This window comes from Gallus gallus, chromosome 4 (genome assembly GCF_016699485.2).
Source record: "Gallus gallus isolate bGalGal1 chromosome 4, bGalGal1.mat.broiler.GRCg7b, whole genome shotgun sequence".
Taxonomy (NCBI): Eukaryota; Metazoa; Chordata; class Aves; order Galliformes; family Phasianidae; genus Gallus; species Gallus gallus.
The window spans coordinates 61262140-61282708 of record NC_052535.1 but is presented as its reverse complement, the minus strand read 5'-3'; the positions used below and the strand labels follow the sequence as shown (position 1 = coordinate 61282708).

At 35.8% G+C, this 20569-nt stretch overlaps 1 protein-coding gene across 4 annotated transcripts in view; it reads left to right on the top strand.

Annotated features, from left to right (window-relative positions):
• The window catches only part of FAT1 (FAT atypical cadherin 1), a 100630-nt gene that overhangs the window by 32328 nt on the left and 47733 nt on the right, over positions 1-20569 (top strand). For all 4 annotated transcript variants that reach the window (XM_015285559.4, XM_040699960.2, XM_015285560.4 and 1 more), the window contains exons 3-4: positions 2150-2464; positions 17887-17948. In XM_015285559.4, coding sequence (XP_015141045.2) covers positions 2150-2464; positions 17887-17948 — 377 coding nt within the window. The remainder of the gene's footprint in view (positions 1-2149; positions 2465-17886; positions 17949-20569) is intronic.

Sequence of the window (20569 nt, the reverse complement as noted above, 5' to 3'; positions counted from 1 at the left end):
GGAATCTACCCAGATAGAAGCTGAAATGCTTTTGTGCCATATCCAGCATTAGGTTTACAGGTGAGGCCAGAATAATTCACACATTCTTTTACTCCCAGGCAAGTCTTCTGGCTGAAGCAGAGACATGCAAAAGATGCAGTGAGCAAGTTACAAAAACAGAATCCAGGTAACAGGGTGCTCAAGACTGCATCTCCTTTTTTGAGAGAACGGATTTATGGTATCCTATTTAAACTTACTCTTTACGTTAACATGAGAAACTGTACAAGTAGCCACAGCAGAAACCTAGTGGCTTTAGAGGATTTATTTTTTTTATAACAAGACTGCCATTAAAAATTACAAATTCTGAGGGAAAGAGGTTGTAACTGTAAAATGTAAGTGTCCTTAAAATGAACAACTCAGTTTGTTTTCTGAGGGTGTTCATCTGCAAAGGAGGAAGTTACAAAGCCATCAGTTTGCTTTCAAGAAAGCTGTTATAGACTGTGTGTAATGCTTGTATATTTTCAAATTGCAGAATTACCTGCACCTCCTTTTTATCCCTGTTCTGGTTTGAGACTATATAAAAGCAATTTCCACACTGACACCTGGTGGTAGTTCTGTAATGCTGTGTTGCTGTGAATGCTATACATGGCTACGCTGCAGGTTTAGGTAGTAGGTGCTATGCCCTACAGCCCTCCTGAAGTCTTACTGACAGCTTAAAATGTAGGATGATTGCCATCAAACCCTTATGCAGCTTCCACAGAGCAAGGAAAGTAATGAGCAAAGGAGTGATTCCTCAAAATTTATCTCATTTTGCTGAGCTTAAATACTGCATAATAAAAAAGTATCTGCGGTGCATGAGGGAAATTATAGTTAGTTTCTTTCCTGAGGAATTACTGTAAAAATGTAGTGGCGTAGTTTATGGAGGACCTGTTCTACTGATTATGTGTACGTTGTGGAGAGTAGATTAGCTCAGGACAAGGGCCACATCACACGTAGTCCCATCATGTGAATATGTCTAGAATCCTGGAACCATGGTGATATTTTGACTCATCTGGGCTCCTCTACTAATTAGGCCTGCTGTGTGTCAATATAATGAATAAATAAACAAGAACCATGACAGAGTCGTTCAAGATGAACACAGCAAATGGCTGCAAGGTATTATTCTGCCCATATCCTGTTATGTATCAGGTTCGTTAGCTTCCATTTAGAAAATATCTCAGGTAGGATGACATGTAGGAACAACTGGATCAAGAAAAGGAAAATGCAAGCTTCTATGGTGTCATGGCTCTATGAATACATACTAACCCCCTATCAAGTTCATGTCACGTCATGGCTTTTTTTATATATAACACGTTAGGAGCATACTTCGTAGAGAAAGACGTTTGTAAAAATAGATCTGAGTTTCCTTAACAGTGGATAAAAGCTTAAGTCCCTCATGAGTTATTTAGTTTTGGTTCAGACTAATTCCATTGTGAGGTTTGTGAATTCTCTAGCTGTTCCTTAAATGGTAATTCCTTTTATGGGTGTAAAATTGAGCTAAGTATTGCTTTTTATTGCCAAAGTAATGGCAGACAGTGGTTGGTCTTACTGATATGAAGGTTAGTTTCAGATCTAACTTTTGTGTGAGACTTCTGTGTGAGCCGGAATAGTTATACGTATTATGAAAATTCAGTTAAGTAATTTATTCAGGCATGTAGATAAGAATGTTTTACATTTAAGTAGTTGCTCATTAATATGCATAATGGTAAACAGTTCAAGAGTTTGTCATCCAAATCAGATTGTTTAATATGGTATAAAATGCACTATAATCAACAATGAATAAAGAGGGTCATTCAAGCCCCAGAAGACTGCAAATTATTCATTATATTTTATCTTTTAGGCAAAATAGCTTTTTTGAATAGTGTTAATTGATCTGATAAATCTCAAAGGATGGCAGTATACTGTTAAATTTCTGTAATGCATAATTGCTGAAAATGGCTATAGTAATTTTATTTTTGTGATTTCAGGTTAGTTTTCATATTTGTGTCTGTATGTTAACCCAGTTTGTAGAATCAATGCCAGTTCTTTTGAACTTCCTGATTTTTTTTTCCTTTAAGCTTGTTGTTTTCTCTGTTTCTACACACTTCTGTATATTGATCGTTTTCTCTTTCTTTCTCCTCCGGTTAAACAGGCATTATTGAGACTGCTGATCACCTGGATCGTGAGACTACTTCACATTACTGGTTGACTGTTTATGCAACAGACCAAGGTGTTGTGCCATTATCATCTTTCATTGAAATCTACATAGAAGTTGGGGATGTTAACGATAATGCTCCTCAGACTACAGAACCAGTTTATTACCCAGAGGTCATGGAAAACTCACCTAAGGATGTATCCGTCATTCAAATTGAGGCATTTGATCCAGATTCTAGCTCAAGTGAAAAATTAACATACAAGATTACAAGTGGAAATCCACAGGGATTCTTTTCAATAAACCCCAAAACTGGTAAGTACGATACAGTGTTTTAAATATGAGTGAAGCAATGTTTTTGCATAAATACATGAAATGGGCAAAATTATATCTCTGGTTTAACACTGTTACCAGGCCTCAAGTAATTGCAGAGATAACCTGCTAACTTTGTATCAGTAAATGATACAAAGCAGTGTGAGTATCTGGGAGTGAAACAGTTTGTTCAGAGTATTTTACTTCCGCACCCTGCTCCTTCTTGAGGTGGTTTACCTCAGAGTAGCTCAACTTTAGACTGGTCAATGTCCATTTGGATTTGTAGTGCAGTAAATATGCTCTTGGAATCTTTTAGCTTAGCTTTATCCAAATTGTTTTAGCAATTTCTGTCTTCCAGTTTTCATGCACAATTTTTAAGCCGGTTCCTGCCCCTGTCCCCTCCAGTTAATGTTAGACAAGACAGTGCAAGCCATTTGTGAAATGCAAATTCACTTGTCCCAGTCATAAGGGACTTTCTGTGTTACTAGCTGTTGCCATTGCAAGAGAAAATCTGGAAGTTAATTTGCAGGCATGGCTGATGTGTAGGGATAAAAAGATGTGACTTCAGTGGGTGAGTTTAGAGTTGATTGGAAAACTTTGGAGAGACATACTGAGGGTTTAACAGAAAAGTACAGTCTGAAAACAACTGACCTATTCCCAGAGAGTAATATGAAAAGATAAGTACCTGGGTAGGTAGGCACAGCTTATCTTTTCATATATTGCACTTAATTCCCTACACTGAGTACAAATTACAGGAGACTTCTGATTCACTCAGTCAGAAATTTCTCAGAATCCAGAGATTTTTAGACTAAAGGCACTATGTGGAAAGGCAGAAAAAAGCCACATTCGTTTAACTGTTGCTCATTCATGGTTGGAATTTCAGGAGATTTGAATGAGCAACAAAACCCTATGAGTGAGAAGCGTGTTTTGAAGATTGGGTTTACACTAGACTTCATTATGTTTCATGGTTTTAGCTCAGAGTGTAAAAGAATTGCATGCTATATAAGCTGCAGTTGCTGCGTCAGCAAAGCTTTGAGAGCAAACACAGGTGTATTATTTGGATATATTTTTTTTTTTACAATAATTTCTTTGTCAGTGTATTCTGCATCTGCTTGTGAGACATTGCCAATAGGCATGCAGGAAATAACATAAGCAACAAAAGGTCTTTAGCATAGTTAAGGCCTATAGCTACTATTTTTACAGAAATGTTTGTTTTACTACAAAGGCAACCTGGAGGTATAAAGCAAGAAAAATTCAAAGCTAGAGTGTCCTAAAGTGAGTGCATTAACTAACTGCTTATTTCTGTTTCTCTTTCCTTCTGTGTTCACACATGATCTAAATTAAATTTTTTCTGGTCATTCTATGTACTAGTCTTCCTTTCTTTCTGTTTTTGTGAATTACTGTTGCCTACTGCTTTGATAATCCATGTCTCAAGGAATGATATTCATTTAAAAATAGCAGAAATAGCCTGAGAGTTACCTGGAAAAAACTGTCTGGCTTTAGTGCTCAAACTGCAAGTGAACATAAGCTCTGCTTACATTTACACTTTAGTATATAATTGGCCAACTATTGTGGGGTGTCATGTACTTATTTTTTCTATACTATGTTTTTTCATATTCTTTGCTCTGATCCTTTCCAACTCATCTCTGCTTTCCATATCATTGCGTAATGTTTCCCATGCTTTTAGTATGGACACTTGCATGTCTGCCTCACTCTAGTTTTGAGGTGAAGAAGCATCTTTATTTTTTGTATAGGAAAAAAAAAAAAACAGATCAGGAGGAGATTGTGACTTATCTTCAGACAGAGTTCATAGTTTTTCACATCATTGTAGTACTGGTGATCTCACTTATGTTAAAAAGTGAGCTTAAGGGAGCTTGCAACTTGATGTTGAAGTGATGAGGAATAATTAATAGAGTGCTAATAAAGATTTTCTGTCAAGAGAGTTTCTTACCTGCCTTTATTATGGCACTGTACTGTAGAATTAAGCAAAGTGGTCCAGAGGACTTCTCTCAGGTCTTTGTTAAAGGGGAAAAACAAATGAAAATAAGTAAGTCATTAATTAAACCAGGATACAATTACTGAACAAGAAATTTCTCAAATTTACATTCAGCAAAGTGGAAAATGTTGTCTTTAAAGACAGTTAAAATCGCAGTGGTGGGTTAAGACCTTAAAGAGGTCTTACCTCTTTAAGCTGGAGTTTAAAGAATATCAGGTAAGATTTGCTCTTTTGGAACCCTCATGTAGTGATCTAAAGCGAAGGATTATGTAACAGTAAATAATTTCTGTTATTTGTGCTCAGTGTATACTTTTTTTTATGGTATGTATAATAGAAAGTAGTTCAATAATTTTTCACTGTTGATTGTGGATGTGGCTCTTTTCTCTGTTAGGTGTTTTTTTTTTTTTTTTTTTTTTTTTTTCACTTTCACATTGTGTAATTGCCTTCTATCAAGGTCACAAGTACTTGAGTCAGTGGAATTCCTCTGGCCTAATACTGCATCTATTTTCGTTCAGATTTTACTGTTTTGCCATGTCATAATGTGAAAGATGGCTACTCCTCAGTGATACAGGCTTTGTCATACTAATGCATCAAGGATTGCTGAGATAAGGAGGCCGAAAGAAGCCTGTATTGCTTTCTCGTAAGTGGTAACATCTACAATGGAATGGCAAAGCAAAAGGAGTTCCAAATTCTCCTCAGTATCACTGAGCAAGAGCTAATCAGGTATCCATAGAGATAGGAGGGAAGACCTTTGCACATTTTTTTTTTTTATTATTACCTTGTGCATTATTCAGCCCAAAAATAACTTCTGATCTTGTGAAATAAATTTTCTTTTGCCAAATTGATATGCTTCCTTCCACTCCCCTGGGACATATGCTACATTTATTGTACTGAGTAGATTTGACTTGGGTAAAGAACAGTAAATAACATTTTCTCTAGTAACCATCCCTCGCTTCAGAAATTGAAAACATTAATGGCAAATGAGACAGGGAGCTATTGAATGTTGTGTCATGTAAGAATTTGGGATCAGATTTGCAGAAAAGCTCAGAGCAAAAGCATAACTTCCTATGCCTTGATATGAGAATTGGTACATGGCTTCAAAAATTAGACTTGAATTCATAACCTGGACAGGAAATTAACCAAATTAGTTTTGAGTGCTCATTTCACAATACTTCAATTTTGCAGGTACAAAACAGGAAAAATTGCACTACCTAATTGCACGGGAGCGTTGTGATATATCCCAAATTCATATTTATGAAGCACTTGCTGTATTTTCTTGAGAATTCCACGGTCATTCCTTTAAGGAAATTAGTAATTCACTGGTATAAGAGTTAGGCCATTTAGATAAGGTCTTCTTACATGGGGGATTCCAACACAAACACCAAATAATTACCCATTTTGGAATCTACTGTATCCTGTGCTCTATCCCTTAATAAATATGTACAAGAAAGTGAAATTAATATGAGTTGGTTGTCTTGACTCTGGAAAGTTTGAGTGACTAAATCTGAAAGTAGAAGTGATTTGTATGGGATTTAATATTACTTGATTCAACTTTTGCTCTTAATTTTTTTCTATGTTCTCTTTTAATATCTGATGTTTCTGAAAATACTTACACTAAAGTAATACTGTGGCAATTTAGGATTGTAGCAGTTTGCTTCCTGCAATTATACCACACCTCAAAACATGGATTACAGAGTTAATATCAACCATCAAGCTGTGCTTTTTCAGGCACAATCCTACCATATAATGCTATTTTAATATAAAAGCTTTGTTCTGTCAAATAGGAGGATTAAGAATTGCGTAACATTGAGTCTATGGATCTTGTTCTCTGTTTCTCAGTGTCTTGTAATCATCTGAGTTTGTGAATTTATAAAATGTTAGTAGCTCTTGGATCATATCTTGGAGCAAATCATCTGCCTCGCTCAGTTATATCAATTTTACACTGTTTGTAGCCTTCAGAGCAGTATCTTTCTTGTGTGTGTGGCTGATTTGGAGACTGAAGTGAAATAGGAAATGGGTACAGCTGCATACAACTTCCATGGGCTTCCGATAGTGCTGGAGAATGACTTAGTGAGGAAGTGAAGGGGCAGTGAGCATACAATAGCATGGGCTTAATTTTAACAAAGGACATCTTTGTTGTTTAATTATGTGCGGTTTTTAATCCCAATTGACATAATATTTTAGAACTTGAATAAAACAAGGACTACTTCATTACACACAAATGTGATTCAAAGTTAAATAAAAAGCCAAAACTGTAATTGTTTTTCTTACTACTTCAGCTGACAAACAGTGCCATTCTCAATTATTGTTCGTGTCCCAGAGCTCAAAGAGTGTGTAGCAGCCCATATGTGCCAAACTGTTTGCTTGTCATGTGCAGAGAAAATAAATTATTTCAGTACGCTATCTCTAGAAGAGATTTTTTTCTTTACCTTTATTGAATATGTGAATGGAATAACCCAAACACTTGTTAAAATTCTGCAACCAGGGAGGGTTACAGGAGTAGACAAAATATTGTATCGACACACATTTGGAAAGAGTTAATTCTGCAATAAACTAATTTTAGCTTGCTTTTAGAATATTGTTTAAAGCATTTGAAGATCTGTGGTTGAATTAGTTGTCTTATTTTGAGACTGGGAGGACAAGCTTATATCTGTGAAATTTTTAACAACATCTTTGTGTTATTTTCTGCAATATTCTGGGGTTTGATACTGGAAAAGATAGAAAATTTGCTGTTATAGGTAGCTTTCTTAAAAGAAGAAAAGTTTACAAGTACTTATGTAGAGATTATTTCTTTTAATTTGTAGATGTTGCTGTATTGCTTTAAAAATAATAATATTCAGTTACACCTCTTTAGAAAGCGGAGCTGGGAAAAACAAAGGGGAAACAAAGTACCAGTGCAGTAATCCTTTCCCTCTCCATTTTCTGTCCTGGAACATTGCAGTCTTCAGGTCATATTCTTCATTATACATACTGTGTAATGAAGTGGAAATTTAAAAGAAATTGAGGCTTTCTCTGCAGAATAATTATTTAACTTCCTCATGTTCTGATGCAGAAGAGATATTGGAGGCATATTCCTATATATCACGTATGCCTTTTGAACTGGAATATATAATGTATGAAATTACAGTTTATCTGTTGATGAGGGATTGTTGTGAGCCACTTGCCAAGTACCACCTTCACACAGTTTGGAGGTATCAGTCTTTCCATGATAAGTTCTCCAAGTAGCGTGACTGTAGTGGCATTTGTATATATAATAACACTACGACACTAGTATTGATTGATTTCCTATTAAGAGAAGTTTATTCAGTCAGAAGTAGTGCCCATATCAACAGCTAGATTGACTTGATTTTTGAGTGATGAAGATCAGTAGTGAAGTAATATGAGCTACATCTAAGTATTGAGATGTTCTGTTTTATGCTGGTGATGTTTTATGGTCTTTACACATTCTGGTCCAGTGGGTGGTCTCATTTGTGTAAATATAGTCTTAGATGTGCCAGAATAACTGAGATCAAAACTCGACCTTTAATGCTTTGATTCCTTAGTTGCTATAGTAAGCGAGACCACATCTAAAATTAGTACTTCTGCTCAGTTTTCTGGCATCCTGTAGGGTTATTTCAAAACTTTTTACCAAGAGGCACTTCCTCATTATGGAATATAAATGCTAAAACTTTTCATTTAGATGTTCTTATTTCCTACTTAATTTTGAACACACCAATAGAATTTTTCAGGAAATGTCATTCTCATGGTTTGAAAAAAATAAAATCTCATAGTACTGTGTACTTTCTACTCTTCCCTCCAATAATGTGTTTCGTTGTTTATGTAGAATTTTATTAAATGCCAAAAAGAGTTCAGTAGTTTGTCCTGTTACTAAGTTGTTCTCAACTAATGCTGTCATTGTTTATTATTTACTGTGACAGCACCAAAACAGGCTGTTTAACGGGCATTTTACCTAACTTAATAAAAACAGTTGGATTGCATGAAAGCAATTTTGACATCAAAGCAGTAGGCAACATGGAAGCCTGCTCTGATATTTTCTTTGAATTCATATATTCTTAATTATCTATAATAACTTTTTAAAGCTTCCATTGAATTTTAGGTTGTTTATGTAGTAAGGTCTATTGCTGTGCATGAAGGCTTGGATTTTTAGGATTGCACATGTTAAACTGCAGGTCTTGTTGATGAATGTTTTCAGGTAACTCAATGCAGAAAGGTCAAAATTAGACTTTGTTCAGCTACCTTGCATTTCAGACATTAAGCAACTCTTAGCAGCTTTACCAGCAGAGTAAAGTCCAAAGAGTTCTTTTCCTTTCCTTTGAGAATTTGCCTGTCTTCATTAATCCACATGTGTGTTTCGACAGTTTTATGGGAGATTAATCATGGACTTGTAAACTGTGACAGAGGAAGTGGCCTCAAGACTAACCCAAATCCTCTAACAATTGTTTTAAATATTTCTTTCATTTAACTGTGGTGTTTGTTTTAAAGTCAGTGCTGGCCACAGTCAGCTAAAAACAGTATGTCCTTGGTCAGGCAAAAGTTTGGAAAGGGAGCATGGGGCTTCTTTGTTCAGATGCTGTAAACGCAGCAGGATTGTGTTAGGTTTGCAAAGATCATTGAAGATGTTGTTGGGTGATTTTATGGAAATAATTCTACAAATACTTATGGAAGATACTGGTCTCAAAACAAGAGAATGAAGAAGAGAGATGAAGATAGGTTACTTAGAGAATTAATTACTGATACAATTTGGGTTTTAAATGTGTGTGGCTTTAGTATACCAAGTAGTGCTGAAAGCAAGGGTATTTTGGCAAGGTCAACAAGGACATAACAAAAATTTATAGTTTTCTATTGAAAATAAGAGCAAAGTTGATTCAACAGGAAATTTATTGTCATTCCTGCTAGCATCCTTTGAATAATCATAGTCAAATTTTGGGTTTGTTTTTTTTTTTTCACTCAGGATTATTTTAAGCATTTTTAAGTACTGTTTCTTTTTCTGTGATTTCATCGTATGCTACTCGTGACTCCCAGTTCTAAATAAATAAAATGTATTTATTTATTTATTTTCCCAAGTACAAGAGAAACAAACTACCAAAAGAATGTGATTGGCACTGAAAGTGACTATTTACTAAGTGCTCTCAATTACTGAGAATGCCAAATCTTAGGCTTAGGTTTGTTTTGCCGCTGTTTTTGTGGGCTGTGAAGTAATTATTTGTTCAATTATTTTCATAATTTCCCAAGCAGTTTGATGTAAAGGAATTACTGCAGAAGTAGTTATACCATTGTCTTAATATATAGACTAAACATGAAATACTCCACGACAAATTAGAGTACACAATGCTATGTAGTTAATTTTGTACATTTGAGCAGTTTCCTATAATTATATAATCACTAAACACAGATTTTATACTTCATCCAGAGTCTAGCTGAAGTTCCACAATGTTTATTGACTCATTTATGGAAATTGGTTTTTTCCTCCTTGTACCTATACGTTAATAATCTTAGGCGCCTTGCTTGCCATTGCTCTCTGCTTGCATTCACCAGAATGATTAATGAGCACTCTGATCAGCAAATTCCAGATCTTTGTATCTAGCTGCTGTTAAAATAGTTCAGGGAAGTGATTCTTAATAAGTGCAATGTGCACACAGTGCTTGCAGGAAGTTACATTTTGTAGTCATTGGATTGAGTAATTAAATTGCCCAGCTACTGATTAACTTTGTGAGTGGTGGTATGAAATGTCAGCTATCAGATGAGGTAATTTACTTCTTGCCCCTACATACAAAGATTGCAGTCTGTCCTAGTAACTTGTAACAAACTCATAAGCACTGATATTATTGTACTTCAATAAATGCCTCGTGCTGACACAAGCAAACCCCTATGGACTACGCTTGTTATCCTGACGTGGGTTGGATTAAGATCTCAGTTATTCATTTGTTTCTTTTCATGGAGTACTATGCAAAAAGCTGTCCATTTATTCATCGGTTGTACCAAAAATGATTTTTTGTGGATGAAATCCAGAGCATATTTATCAGCATCTGAAACAGGAAGTGTCTAAATAACAGAAGACAATCTGAAAAATCAATGGAGACTAGAATTCTATAAAGCATATTAGACCTTTCAGGCTCAAGTTTACCTAGCAGCATGTACACCGTAGGAATGTCCAGCTGCAGGTGGGAAGTGAAGGGGGAAAGCTGGTTGAATGCAGTCATGGTGCTGGCGCAAGCTGGTGCTGGTTGAATGCAGTCATCCAGTATTTAACAGGAAGGGAAAACTGATTTCAGCACAAAATACAGGAGTGGGTCTCTGTTTTAATTTTTCTAAAGCCAGATGTTTATAGGGTGGTACAACTCATTTTTGTAAAGTAACCTGGTCATATATAAAGTTGCATTCCTTATGCCACAAACATGGATTTCAGCTACCTCCAAAAACCTGCTGAGCAGCAGGGACTGGAAAGAGAAGTCCTCATAGTGGCTTCTATTTGGACACTTGTCAGTCTTTTGTTAAAAGAATAAAAATGATTGCTTTTAAGTGCTTTAGTTGAGCAGGAGAGACACTTAAAGCCACATTTAAATGATATGTCTAGTTCATTTTGGTAACCTTGACTGAAAATGATGGTGACAATTCTGTTGCTGTTTTTACTGAGAGCTAGTAAGGTACTTAGGGCAAGGAAGAGTTTGAAAAAGAAGTCAAATTGCTAAGGAGAAATCTTTAGGACCATGTAGACATTTCTTTATAGTATACTCTCTAGTATGATGGTTAGGATTTTTGTTTTTTGAATTCATCAGCCTGCATTCATAGTGGTGATAAATTATAACATTTTACTGTCCAGCTTGAAATCATCAAGATGTGACTGGTAGGACATAGAATTTATATTTTTAGCAGCTGTAAAGCTGACATCTAGTTTTCAAGTGAAACTAAAATCCCTCTGTTAATACTTTCCATTGACTTATTAACTTGTTTGTTTACTTTGGTTGTGAAGCCATATCTTGGCTTGTATAGAGACAAGGCTTGAGTGTAGTCTTGCCAAAAGTGCATATATTTCAGCACAGTAACAATTAAGAATTTCATTAGAAATGAAACGTAAGCCTTTTCTGGTGGTCACTGAGAAGTTGATTGTAAACTTGAAATCAGTTGAAAGAAAGAAGACTGAAAAAAAGTACTTGTCTTTCCATGGCAGTGATAAAACAATCATTGTGCTCATCGATCATTTTGTCCATCCTTTCAGTAAGCATTCAAATACTGAAAGCAGCTCCAAACAATGTCATAAGAGATCTTCCTGAGAAGTTCACTGTATTTAATTATCACAGAAGACATGACTTGATCAGATCAATACTTCCCTGAGAAGGAAACTGCTAATTCTAATGGACTCAGTCTATCAGACAAAAGAAAGATATATTCCTCTGTTTGGAAGGAATTGCAAGCTTGAATTGTATATAATACACTATTTCTTAAATGATCAGTAGGAAATCCTACATAGGGGCATAACAGTGTTTTTATCTCCATAAGAGACATAATTGGCCATCAACATACAGAATGTTTGGTGTAGTTTACCCGGTGTGTTAGGATTCTGTTATGTAGTAGTCAAAACTAGATTATCAGTATAGCCACATGTGAATTTTAAATCCATACTTAAACTCTCACACCGATGCATATATTAAGATGCTATAAAGAAAATCCCAAGATAATTGCTTAAACATTCATTGGTAATTTGTCATTTGAAGCTCAAACTGGAGGATAGAAGTGTAAATAATTAAAGTAAACTGATAGAAAGCTTTAAAATGAGTTACACTAATGCAGTCTAGGAAAATCATTTCTGCTGACTGGTTATGATTTGCTTTCAATAGGGAAGCCAAAAAGCTCATCAAGAAAATGGGACTGTAGAACCGTGACCTTCCCTATCAGATCTAATTCCAGTGTATCTGTTGAAGTTGTTGATAAAAACGTTATATCTGCTTTCCGTTTCCTTGAGCCTTCAGTGCCAATGCATTCAGACACTGGAGAAGCTGTATTTATTTGCAAGCAGTACAATTCAAATACTGTTATGCCGCATTGAAACTAAGCCTATCAGTTCAAACTCACTGAAAGCAGTTGCCAAGTATACTGACCTGGCACCTGCTTCAGTCTTCTGGGTTGTGGAAGGTTAGCCACTCAGCTGCTCGCTGCAGTAGGAAGGGGGAGAAACTGGGAAAACTAGAAGAAGAGAAAGCTCATTGATCATGATAGAGGCAGGGGGATTGCTTACCAGCTACCATAATTGTCAAGCAGTAATTTCAACTTGAGGGAAATTAACTTCATTATTTCTCAATTAAATTAGATTTGGGGAGTTAGAAACATAAATATTAAAACAGCACCCTTCCTTCCCAGGGCTCACCTTCTGTTCCTTCTGCAGCTCCCCCACAAACAAAATCACCCAATACATGCATCTTTACCAATTGCAGGGTGTTTTTTATGTTGTTAGAAGATATGCAGAGCCATCACTGTCTCAAGATGGATGTGCAGTTGGAAAGTGCGTGTATTTTTGTACTTATAAATGCATGCATGTAGCAGAGAATATTTGATAGGCATTAAGTGGGGCTAAATTTTGAGCCTTCCACCTCTTTCTACAACGATCATTATTTCTGATATATATATATATATTTTACTGTTTCTTTTCTATGAAGGTGTGTAATGGCATGGTGTTAATATTCTTAGTGTGGTGCCTATCTACTGTTTTACAATTTTTTAAAAGAGTTTGCCATTTCAGTATTGATTGGAGGTTGTTGTTGAGGTGTTATTTTTCAGATATGGGAGTGAGATGCAGAGGTAATGGGATGTAACTAGGCACTGAGATGAAAGCTTATGTGGGATAGAATAAATCTCTGCTAATATCAGCTCCCTTGTGCTATTTTTTGTTGTTGTTGTTGTTCCAAATGTAGCAGTTTTATTTACAGTTATATAATTGCATTTTTTTTTCTATTTTTAATACCATTAAAAATGAAAATATGAAATAAATTGTATTTGGATACAGTTCTAGCTATTTTGATTTTGTAGTAAACCTGAAGCAGACTGCAAGTATCCTCAGAATGTAATCACTAAAGAGTAAGGAGGGAGATCTGTGCATTTGTGTTACCTGACATGTTGGTGGTGTTTTTTGCATTTTTTTAATGGATGTTTACAGTTAGTTTCAGTTCATTACAGCACCTCTCCAGCTAGTGAAGCAGAACAGCTGTGGTTTTATTCAGAGAGTAAATTATTCAGCTCCTGCTATAAAAATGTTACTGTTGAGGTGAGTTTTGAAGTATTACTGAATGAAAAGATTGCACCAATTTACTAGAGATACCATTTACTCATCATTAGCTTAGAATGTTTGTTGTAAACTCATGTTTTCCCCAGGCTGCCTGACCCATCTTGACATAGTGTGGACTGATTCCCAGGTGGAATAATAGAGATGTAAATTACTGGAACTCAATGTTCCTGTTGTGTTTTGGGAGCAGAGAAGAAGTGTTGTGTGATAAGGGGAGACAGAAGGAAAATGAGAAAGTATGACTGCAAAACAAGGCTCTGTGAGTCAGTTCTGCTTATAAATGAATGCTTTGTCACAGTGATCTTTCAGACACCCGCTGTCATTTCTCTCATTCAGCAGTGAAGAGATTCTCTACACCATGTAATAAGGATTTCAAAACTGATTCTGTTACACACTTCTTCAGAGATTAATTAAAAATCATCTTTCTTTGTCACTTCTGTGCTTGGCAACATTGGTATCTAGGTAGCCAGGGTTCATCGCAATTCCAGACAAGCAGCAGCAGAGTGTGGCAGATGCTGTAACACAATATACTATTGTGCATTTAAGGCAGAAGTTTGGCTCTCCTGTTACGTTGCCTTTTTTCGTGTATTTAAGACAAGTATTGTAAAATACTTGATTAGAGTTGAGAAGCTTCACTGTTGATAAAAGATGTAGGAGTCAGGTTAGCGGGAGGATGTGGTGGTTTGGGTGGTGCAGGTAGCATCAGACAACGAAGAATACAGGAAGTCTTTAGTGAAATTGTGGTGGACGTTTCATAGTACTAGTATGGGTGGCTTTGCTGGATGTTTCTTGGACTGAATAGGGACAACTAGCTTGGGGATGGGGCCTTTTATTGATCAGATGAGAATTTGGTGTTTGCAGAGGTGTGGATTTTCATTTGTTTGTACAGAACAAGGGGCAGGGCAAAAAGATAACTGAACTGTTACCGGAGAGAGAGGGTTCTCCACCTAAAAGTCTGAGAACTTTAATTTGCAGTTGAAAGAGCAGAATATTGGCTTCTGAAATGGGGAGTTGACTTACATGAAGTCCAAGGGTTTTCTCCTGCTGCCTTAATGGGCAGTCACAGAAGCCACGGTGCTAGAGTGCTAGGAATGCTGAACTTCACTGACGTGACTGTAATTCTGAACAGCTCTAACAGCTAATTAAACCTGTCAGTGCAACACTGAGCATTTAAAACATGCAGACATTTGGAAAAAATTGAAAATCTTAGTTATTACTGCAATGAAGCCTTATACAGTGTTAAGCTGTAGAGAGACAAATTTCACTCAAGCTGAAGTTTGACTTAGGGAAGTGGCTAGCAGTAAAGGGTTAAATAAAAAGAATGTCATGCATGTGTATGTGATTCTAAATCCAGAAGTGTTACATTTCCTTTGTTGGCACTAGTTTCTGCTGAATTTACAGGATATATATGGTGAAGACTAAGCCCTTCTGTTAATGGTCTGAAGTGTTTTAACAGCAGTGTGGCATGCTTGGTTGAAAAGGTTGGAAGATTTAACCAATGAAAGCATTGTATGTTTTATTCATACTGGATATTTGTCTGCTTAGCTTTTTGAGTTGTCCTGACCATCTTCATTTACAGAAATTATATATGGAATTAGATTTTCTTTAGCAGAGTACGGTACTTAGAGTAGTGGCACTATGGATGTGATTCTGTTTGGGGCACATGCAATGAAAGATTTTTATATATTTATATATATATTTATTTTATTTATACAGATTTTATTTTATATAAACAGTGATTCCAGTCTTTATGACTCTCCTGGGGAAAAAGTGGATACTGCTGAAAGGTGCTGTCTTTCTGCTCACTTGTCTTAGCAGTTCCCTGCTTTCTTCTGCCATGAAAGATGGGATCTAATATTGTGCAGTGGATGCACACTGAATACTGGAAGTATATTCATAAAAATGCAAACATATTGAGATATCTCTGCTAGAATTACTTTATTCTTCTGCTTTTCTAGATCCTCTCCATCCTCAACCCAGATGTTCAACAGCTAACTCCCTGAGTGGCTGTGCTGAAATTTACCTTGAAATTCTGGTGAGCTTTAGGGGATTAATGCTTCATGGGGTGGCTCAGGCTGAATCTCTCTGGAGGTACTCACTCAAAAGGAGTGGTTGGAATTCCTTGTGGTTCTTGAAGTCACCTACAAGTCCCTTCACTCTGTGAAATCAGTTGAGGCATCTGCTCTGCCATTTGTTAGTTTCCAATTAACAGTCCTGTGCAGTTCCCCATAGAGGCTGTGAAAAAGAAACAAGGAGGCTCAGCCAGCCTCAGCCAGGAAGTAAGGAGAAAATGTTATTTAGAATATGTGACAGCAGACATTTCCAGTTGTCATTGTTTGCAGCTCTGTAGTCTCTGAGGGAAGATGTTACCCCATCAAAGTTAAAACCTCATTATGTACTTTCTTCCCTCTCCTAAATTCACAGTACCACCACAACAGTTTTTCCTTTTTTGTTTCTTTGGTTTCTTTTTTTTTTCTTTCTGACTTGCTTTGGAACTAAGGACAATTACTCCATAGTACTAAAATAGATATCCTAACGATAACATACACATCTTTATGTGTTCTAAAAGTATAAAAACATGAAGTAGAAAAAGTTGATAAAACTTTGTTTGGAATACTAAATGTATGATGGATTTGATAAAATGACAAACCAAATTCCTTGAAAAACAAGGGCCGATTTGGCCATAATTGAAACGACTGTTGTTTGGACTATTTTTTTTATTAATAATAATAGTTTGAACATTTGACCACTGTATATTTGCCATATATATGTTTTTCCCAAGTTATTTAGTACATGCTCTGTATTTTGCTGGAATATGTAGACTATAGTTCTCTTCTGACAAAAGCTTTGGGTAGCTATGCACAGATGGTGTACAATGCTGTTTCTATCAGCCTTTCTCTATTAAGCAAAATTGTAGTATTTATTCATGGTGCTTTTCTTACCTAGATACTCTGTTTTTATCCATTGAGAGACAAAAATAAAACATTTTTTGTTATAGCAGACTAATAGTTGTGTTGTAGTAGCATGTGCTGGATTTCTAGTGCAGTGAAAATGGGATGGTTTGGACAGTAGTGGCTTGAGACAGGCAGAACTAGTGCTGTATCTGAACTAATGATTGTTTCTGGGAACTGAATACAAATGGTGCAGTTAGTTTGGTTTCTTTGCTACAAAAAAGCCATTAAACTATTTGCAGGTGCAAGTTGGCCCTACAAATGTCATCAGTGTGTTTAATTATAAATAATTATTATTGCACTGAGCCTGAGCTAGCAACTCTTGTTAGACCCAACCTGGCTTTTCACAGAGTTTTCTCTCTTGTATCCTTGCATGCCTGGCACAGTTAACCCCCATCATGGGCAAGCCATTCAGCTGTAATTGAAAGTTGACTTGACTTAACTTCCTATGAATCTCAGTAGCTGAAATTTTGAAATTGCTGTTAGGGAGAATTAATTTTGTTAGGATATTTTTGTATTTAGATTTTTACTGTATTTTTTCCACCTTTTCTGTTTCATTTTCTTCATTTTAAAGAAAAACTTGTAATATCTTCCTGATATTTTGACAAACTTGTATCATATTCATGCAGCAAATGTAAAATCTTGCACCAAAAAGTCCTTCTCTTTCTCTGTTATTGCTATGAGCAATACTGTTTGAGTCATCAATTTTGCCAAATCAAGGCTGTACATGTGCATGCATGCACAGACTACTGTTCGCCAGCATAAGTGCATCTCTTCTGGTCATCCATATTGCTAAAAACACAAGTGGATGTTTCTCTTGAAGTGATTGTTCAAATTACATAGTGTATGGAATCACTCTTTTAGTAAGGTACACCTCTTTGAAAGTTAGACTTCTAGTGAAAGAAATACATCCATTACTGCTGTCAGAAAGGTGATGTGCCAAGATGTGTTGGAAAACAGAACTGCGTCTGTTGTCTAAGGGCTACTACAGCACACCTTTCAGGTAACAAAGAACGTTTTTATGGCTTATAAGGATTGGAAACCCCTCAGCCATTCCTTTAATGAAATTTTAAGTGCTGCAAAAATGGAGGTGACCACCTAAGAAGAAATAAAGATTGCATATACCAATGACTACGAGCTTAACCTGACACCCATCCTGATTATTTTCTTGAAGGATCTCAATAATTATTCTTTCATGTTACAGGTCTAATTACAACCACATCTAGAAAACTAGATCGGGAGCAGCAGGCAGAACACATATTGGAGGTAAATAATTTATTTTCTTCTCTGATTAACAGCGACTATGAGTTCATTGTTCTTTTTCAGAAAGTTTTTCATACTTGATTACCATATGAAGAGTTTAGAGAACTGGATTTTGGAAGTAATTTGCTTTTGTGTTCGTTAATTATAATGTAGTGCGTAATGCTATCTGTTAAAACAATGTGTCGTGACTTTTTATTAAGAATTAAGATACAGATGAAGGCAATTTTTTGTTTCCATTTCTGCAAACCAAGATTTTCTTTTTTTATGATTGTTATAATGATGATTCTTGTTTTTTTTCTTTAAGTATTGGACTAGTCAGTAACACCCTTTTGAATATAGACCTGTTAACAAGCAATGCAGAAACTTTTTTATAAACATTGAGAATGTAAACAGGTTGGGTAGACATTTATTTCTGTATAACATGTTTATCAATCATAAGTAGATCAGTTGTCAAAATGTGCATGGTAGAGTCCAAGAACATGAAATTTACGCTCAGATCATTTTATTTAGCTCATTTAATTGATATCTGGAATTTATGTAATAGATATTCTTCTTCTCTGACATATAACGTGAAAGCATTATCCTTCACCTGCAGTGAGAACTTAAGATGTAGCCATCACCATAAACATTATAGTTAGATCTGGACCCTCTTTTCTGTTTTTCCTTCAGGATAATAGGTAGAGAACTACTAGGTTGAGTAATCAAAGCTAACTTTAGAGCTGCTCTAGTTCTTTTTCAGCTTATTTCTTCTGCAGTGTGTTTCTTGTGGAAGCAATAGAAGCAAAGTGAATTAACTGGCAAATCTGGTTTAGTACTAGTGACATTATTCCTGTAAATTATAAAGCCGCTATATTATTCATTTCTAAACTGCCTCTTGAAATCTGCTTCTGTCATTTTCCTAAAGCAGTTCATGTCAGTTGTATCTCATTTCTGTGACCCTCTTTTATGTGGATAGGTATTGTAGAATTGGTATCTGATGACTTTTGCTTCTATGCATAGCATATTGTACTGACTTTTCTATTGGATTTATACAGTTACATAAAGTGAGCTGTGGATCATTCTCTGCCTCTGAAACCACCAGGCATAGTATGGCTTTGAATGTGTATAACATATCCCCAGAACAGGCTGGCCATGTCCATGTTGCCTCTTGAGAGTGGTGCCTGAATTATGTGAATTCTCGAATAGTAGCTAAACAGTATCTGGGAGAATGCTGTTTGTTTTGGTCATAACTTCTCAGAGTTTATACTAACATTGTAAAGCTGTGTGGTAATGTTCAGGTAATGTTCATGCCTACATTCCAGATCCTGTTTGCTATCATACTGCCAACACAATCTGTAAGAACAAAGCCCTGCCTCTTGATATTACAATAAATAAATAAATAAATAAATAAAAATAAACTGAGCAAATTTATCGTATTCTATTACAAGATAACATGTACAGAACTCAGGCTTTTTTAAGGTTGCAGTATCACACAGTGTCATACAATGGTACAGAGATAGTCTACTTTCAGCATTCTCCATAAAGAGTTAAGCTGATTGCACTTAGTTTGGAATGTTGATTACTGCCTAGTGGTGTTCTTTATAACTCATCATTTGTTCTTCATTTTGAATCCCAGCTAGTTATTAAAGTTTTAAATAAAAGTTTGCAAAGCATCCATTGCCAAAATCCTTAACTGCAGTGTGATAGTGACAGCATGGCCCAAAGTAGCAGTTTTCCCATTTATTCGTTTTATGTTGACATCTTTGAAAATGGGTTGGAAAGAAACCCAGAAATGCACAGAATGATGGACAATATTATAAGCCACTTGAGCCAAGTGCTGTGCATCTGGCTAATTAATTGAGCATTGAAATGTTAACCAGATGGGTTGATGGGTTTATTCTTTGTTTGCTATTAAAAATGATACTTGTTTGCACTCCTGCTTACGTAGTATTAATTAGTATGTCCCATTCTTTTTATTCCCAACTTGTAACTCTTTTCTGAGTGCCAGTTGGATAGCTTACTTCTAATGCAATTATTTCAGAGTTAACTTCATGTTATTCCCTCATGTCTTAGTGTCCTATTTGTTATGTCAGTAGTGTCTCCTATTGCATCAAATCAAACAACAATTTGCCTTTTTTTTTTTTTCTTGGCTCAGGGCAGTATTATGTTAACAATTTATTCTGTACCCTGTGAAAATGCCTCTTCTGATGTGTGTGGGTTTTGTGAACTGGAAGATATGTGATAGTGTTCAATTTTATGTACTAAAGAGAACCGATAATCGTATTTTGAAATCCTACCATCTATTAGAGATGAGGATGAATATTTCCATTTCATGTCCCTTAATGTGTTTTGTCGTGATTGATCACTGTTATCATTTTACGCTTTTTCATTTCCTACATGCTTAGGAATTATATCCACACTTCATTTCTATTTCTGTATTTCTTCCTAAAAAAGATTGAAAAGGACCAAAAAAGAGCATATCAGATTATGTGCAAAAGTATGACTACTGTCAATCACGTCAATAGTAAATTCCTTTTCTAGTCAGGGATTTAATCAGGGATTCAATTGTAGTCTTCAATTAGTAGACCTATTTGTATCCATGTTGTGTTTTTATGTTGAAGACAGAGTGCAGTCAGAAGATGATG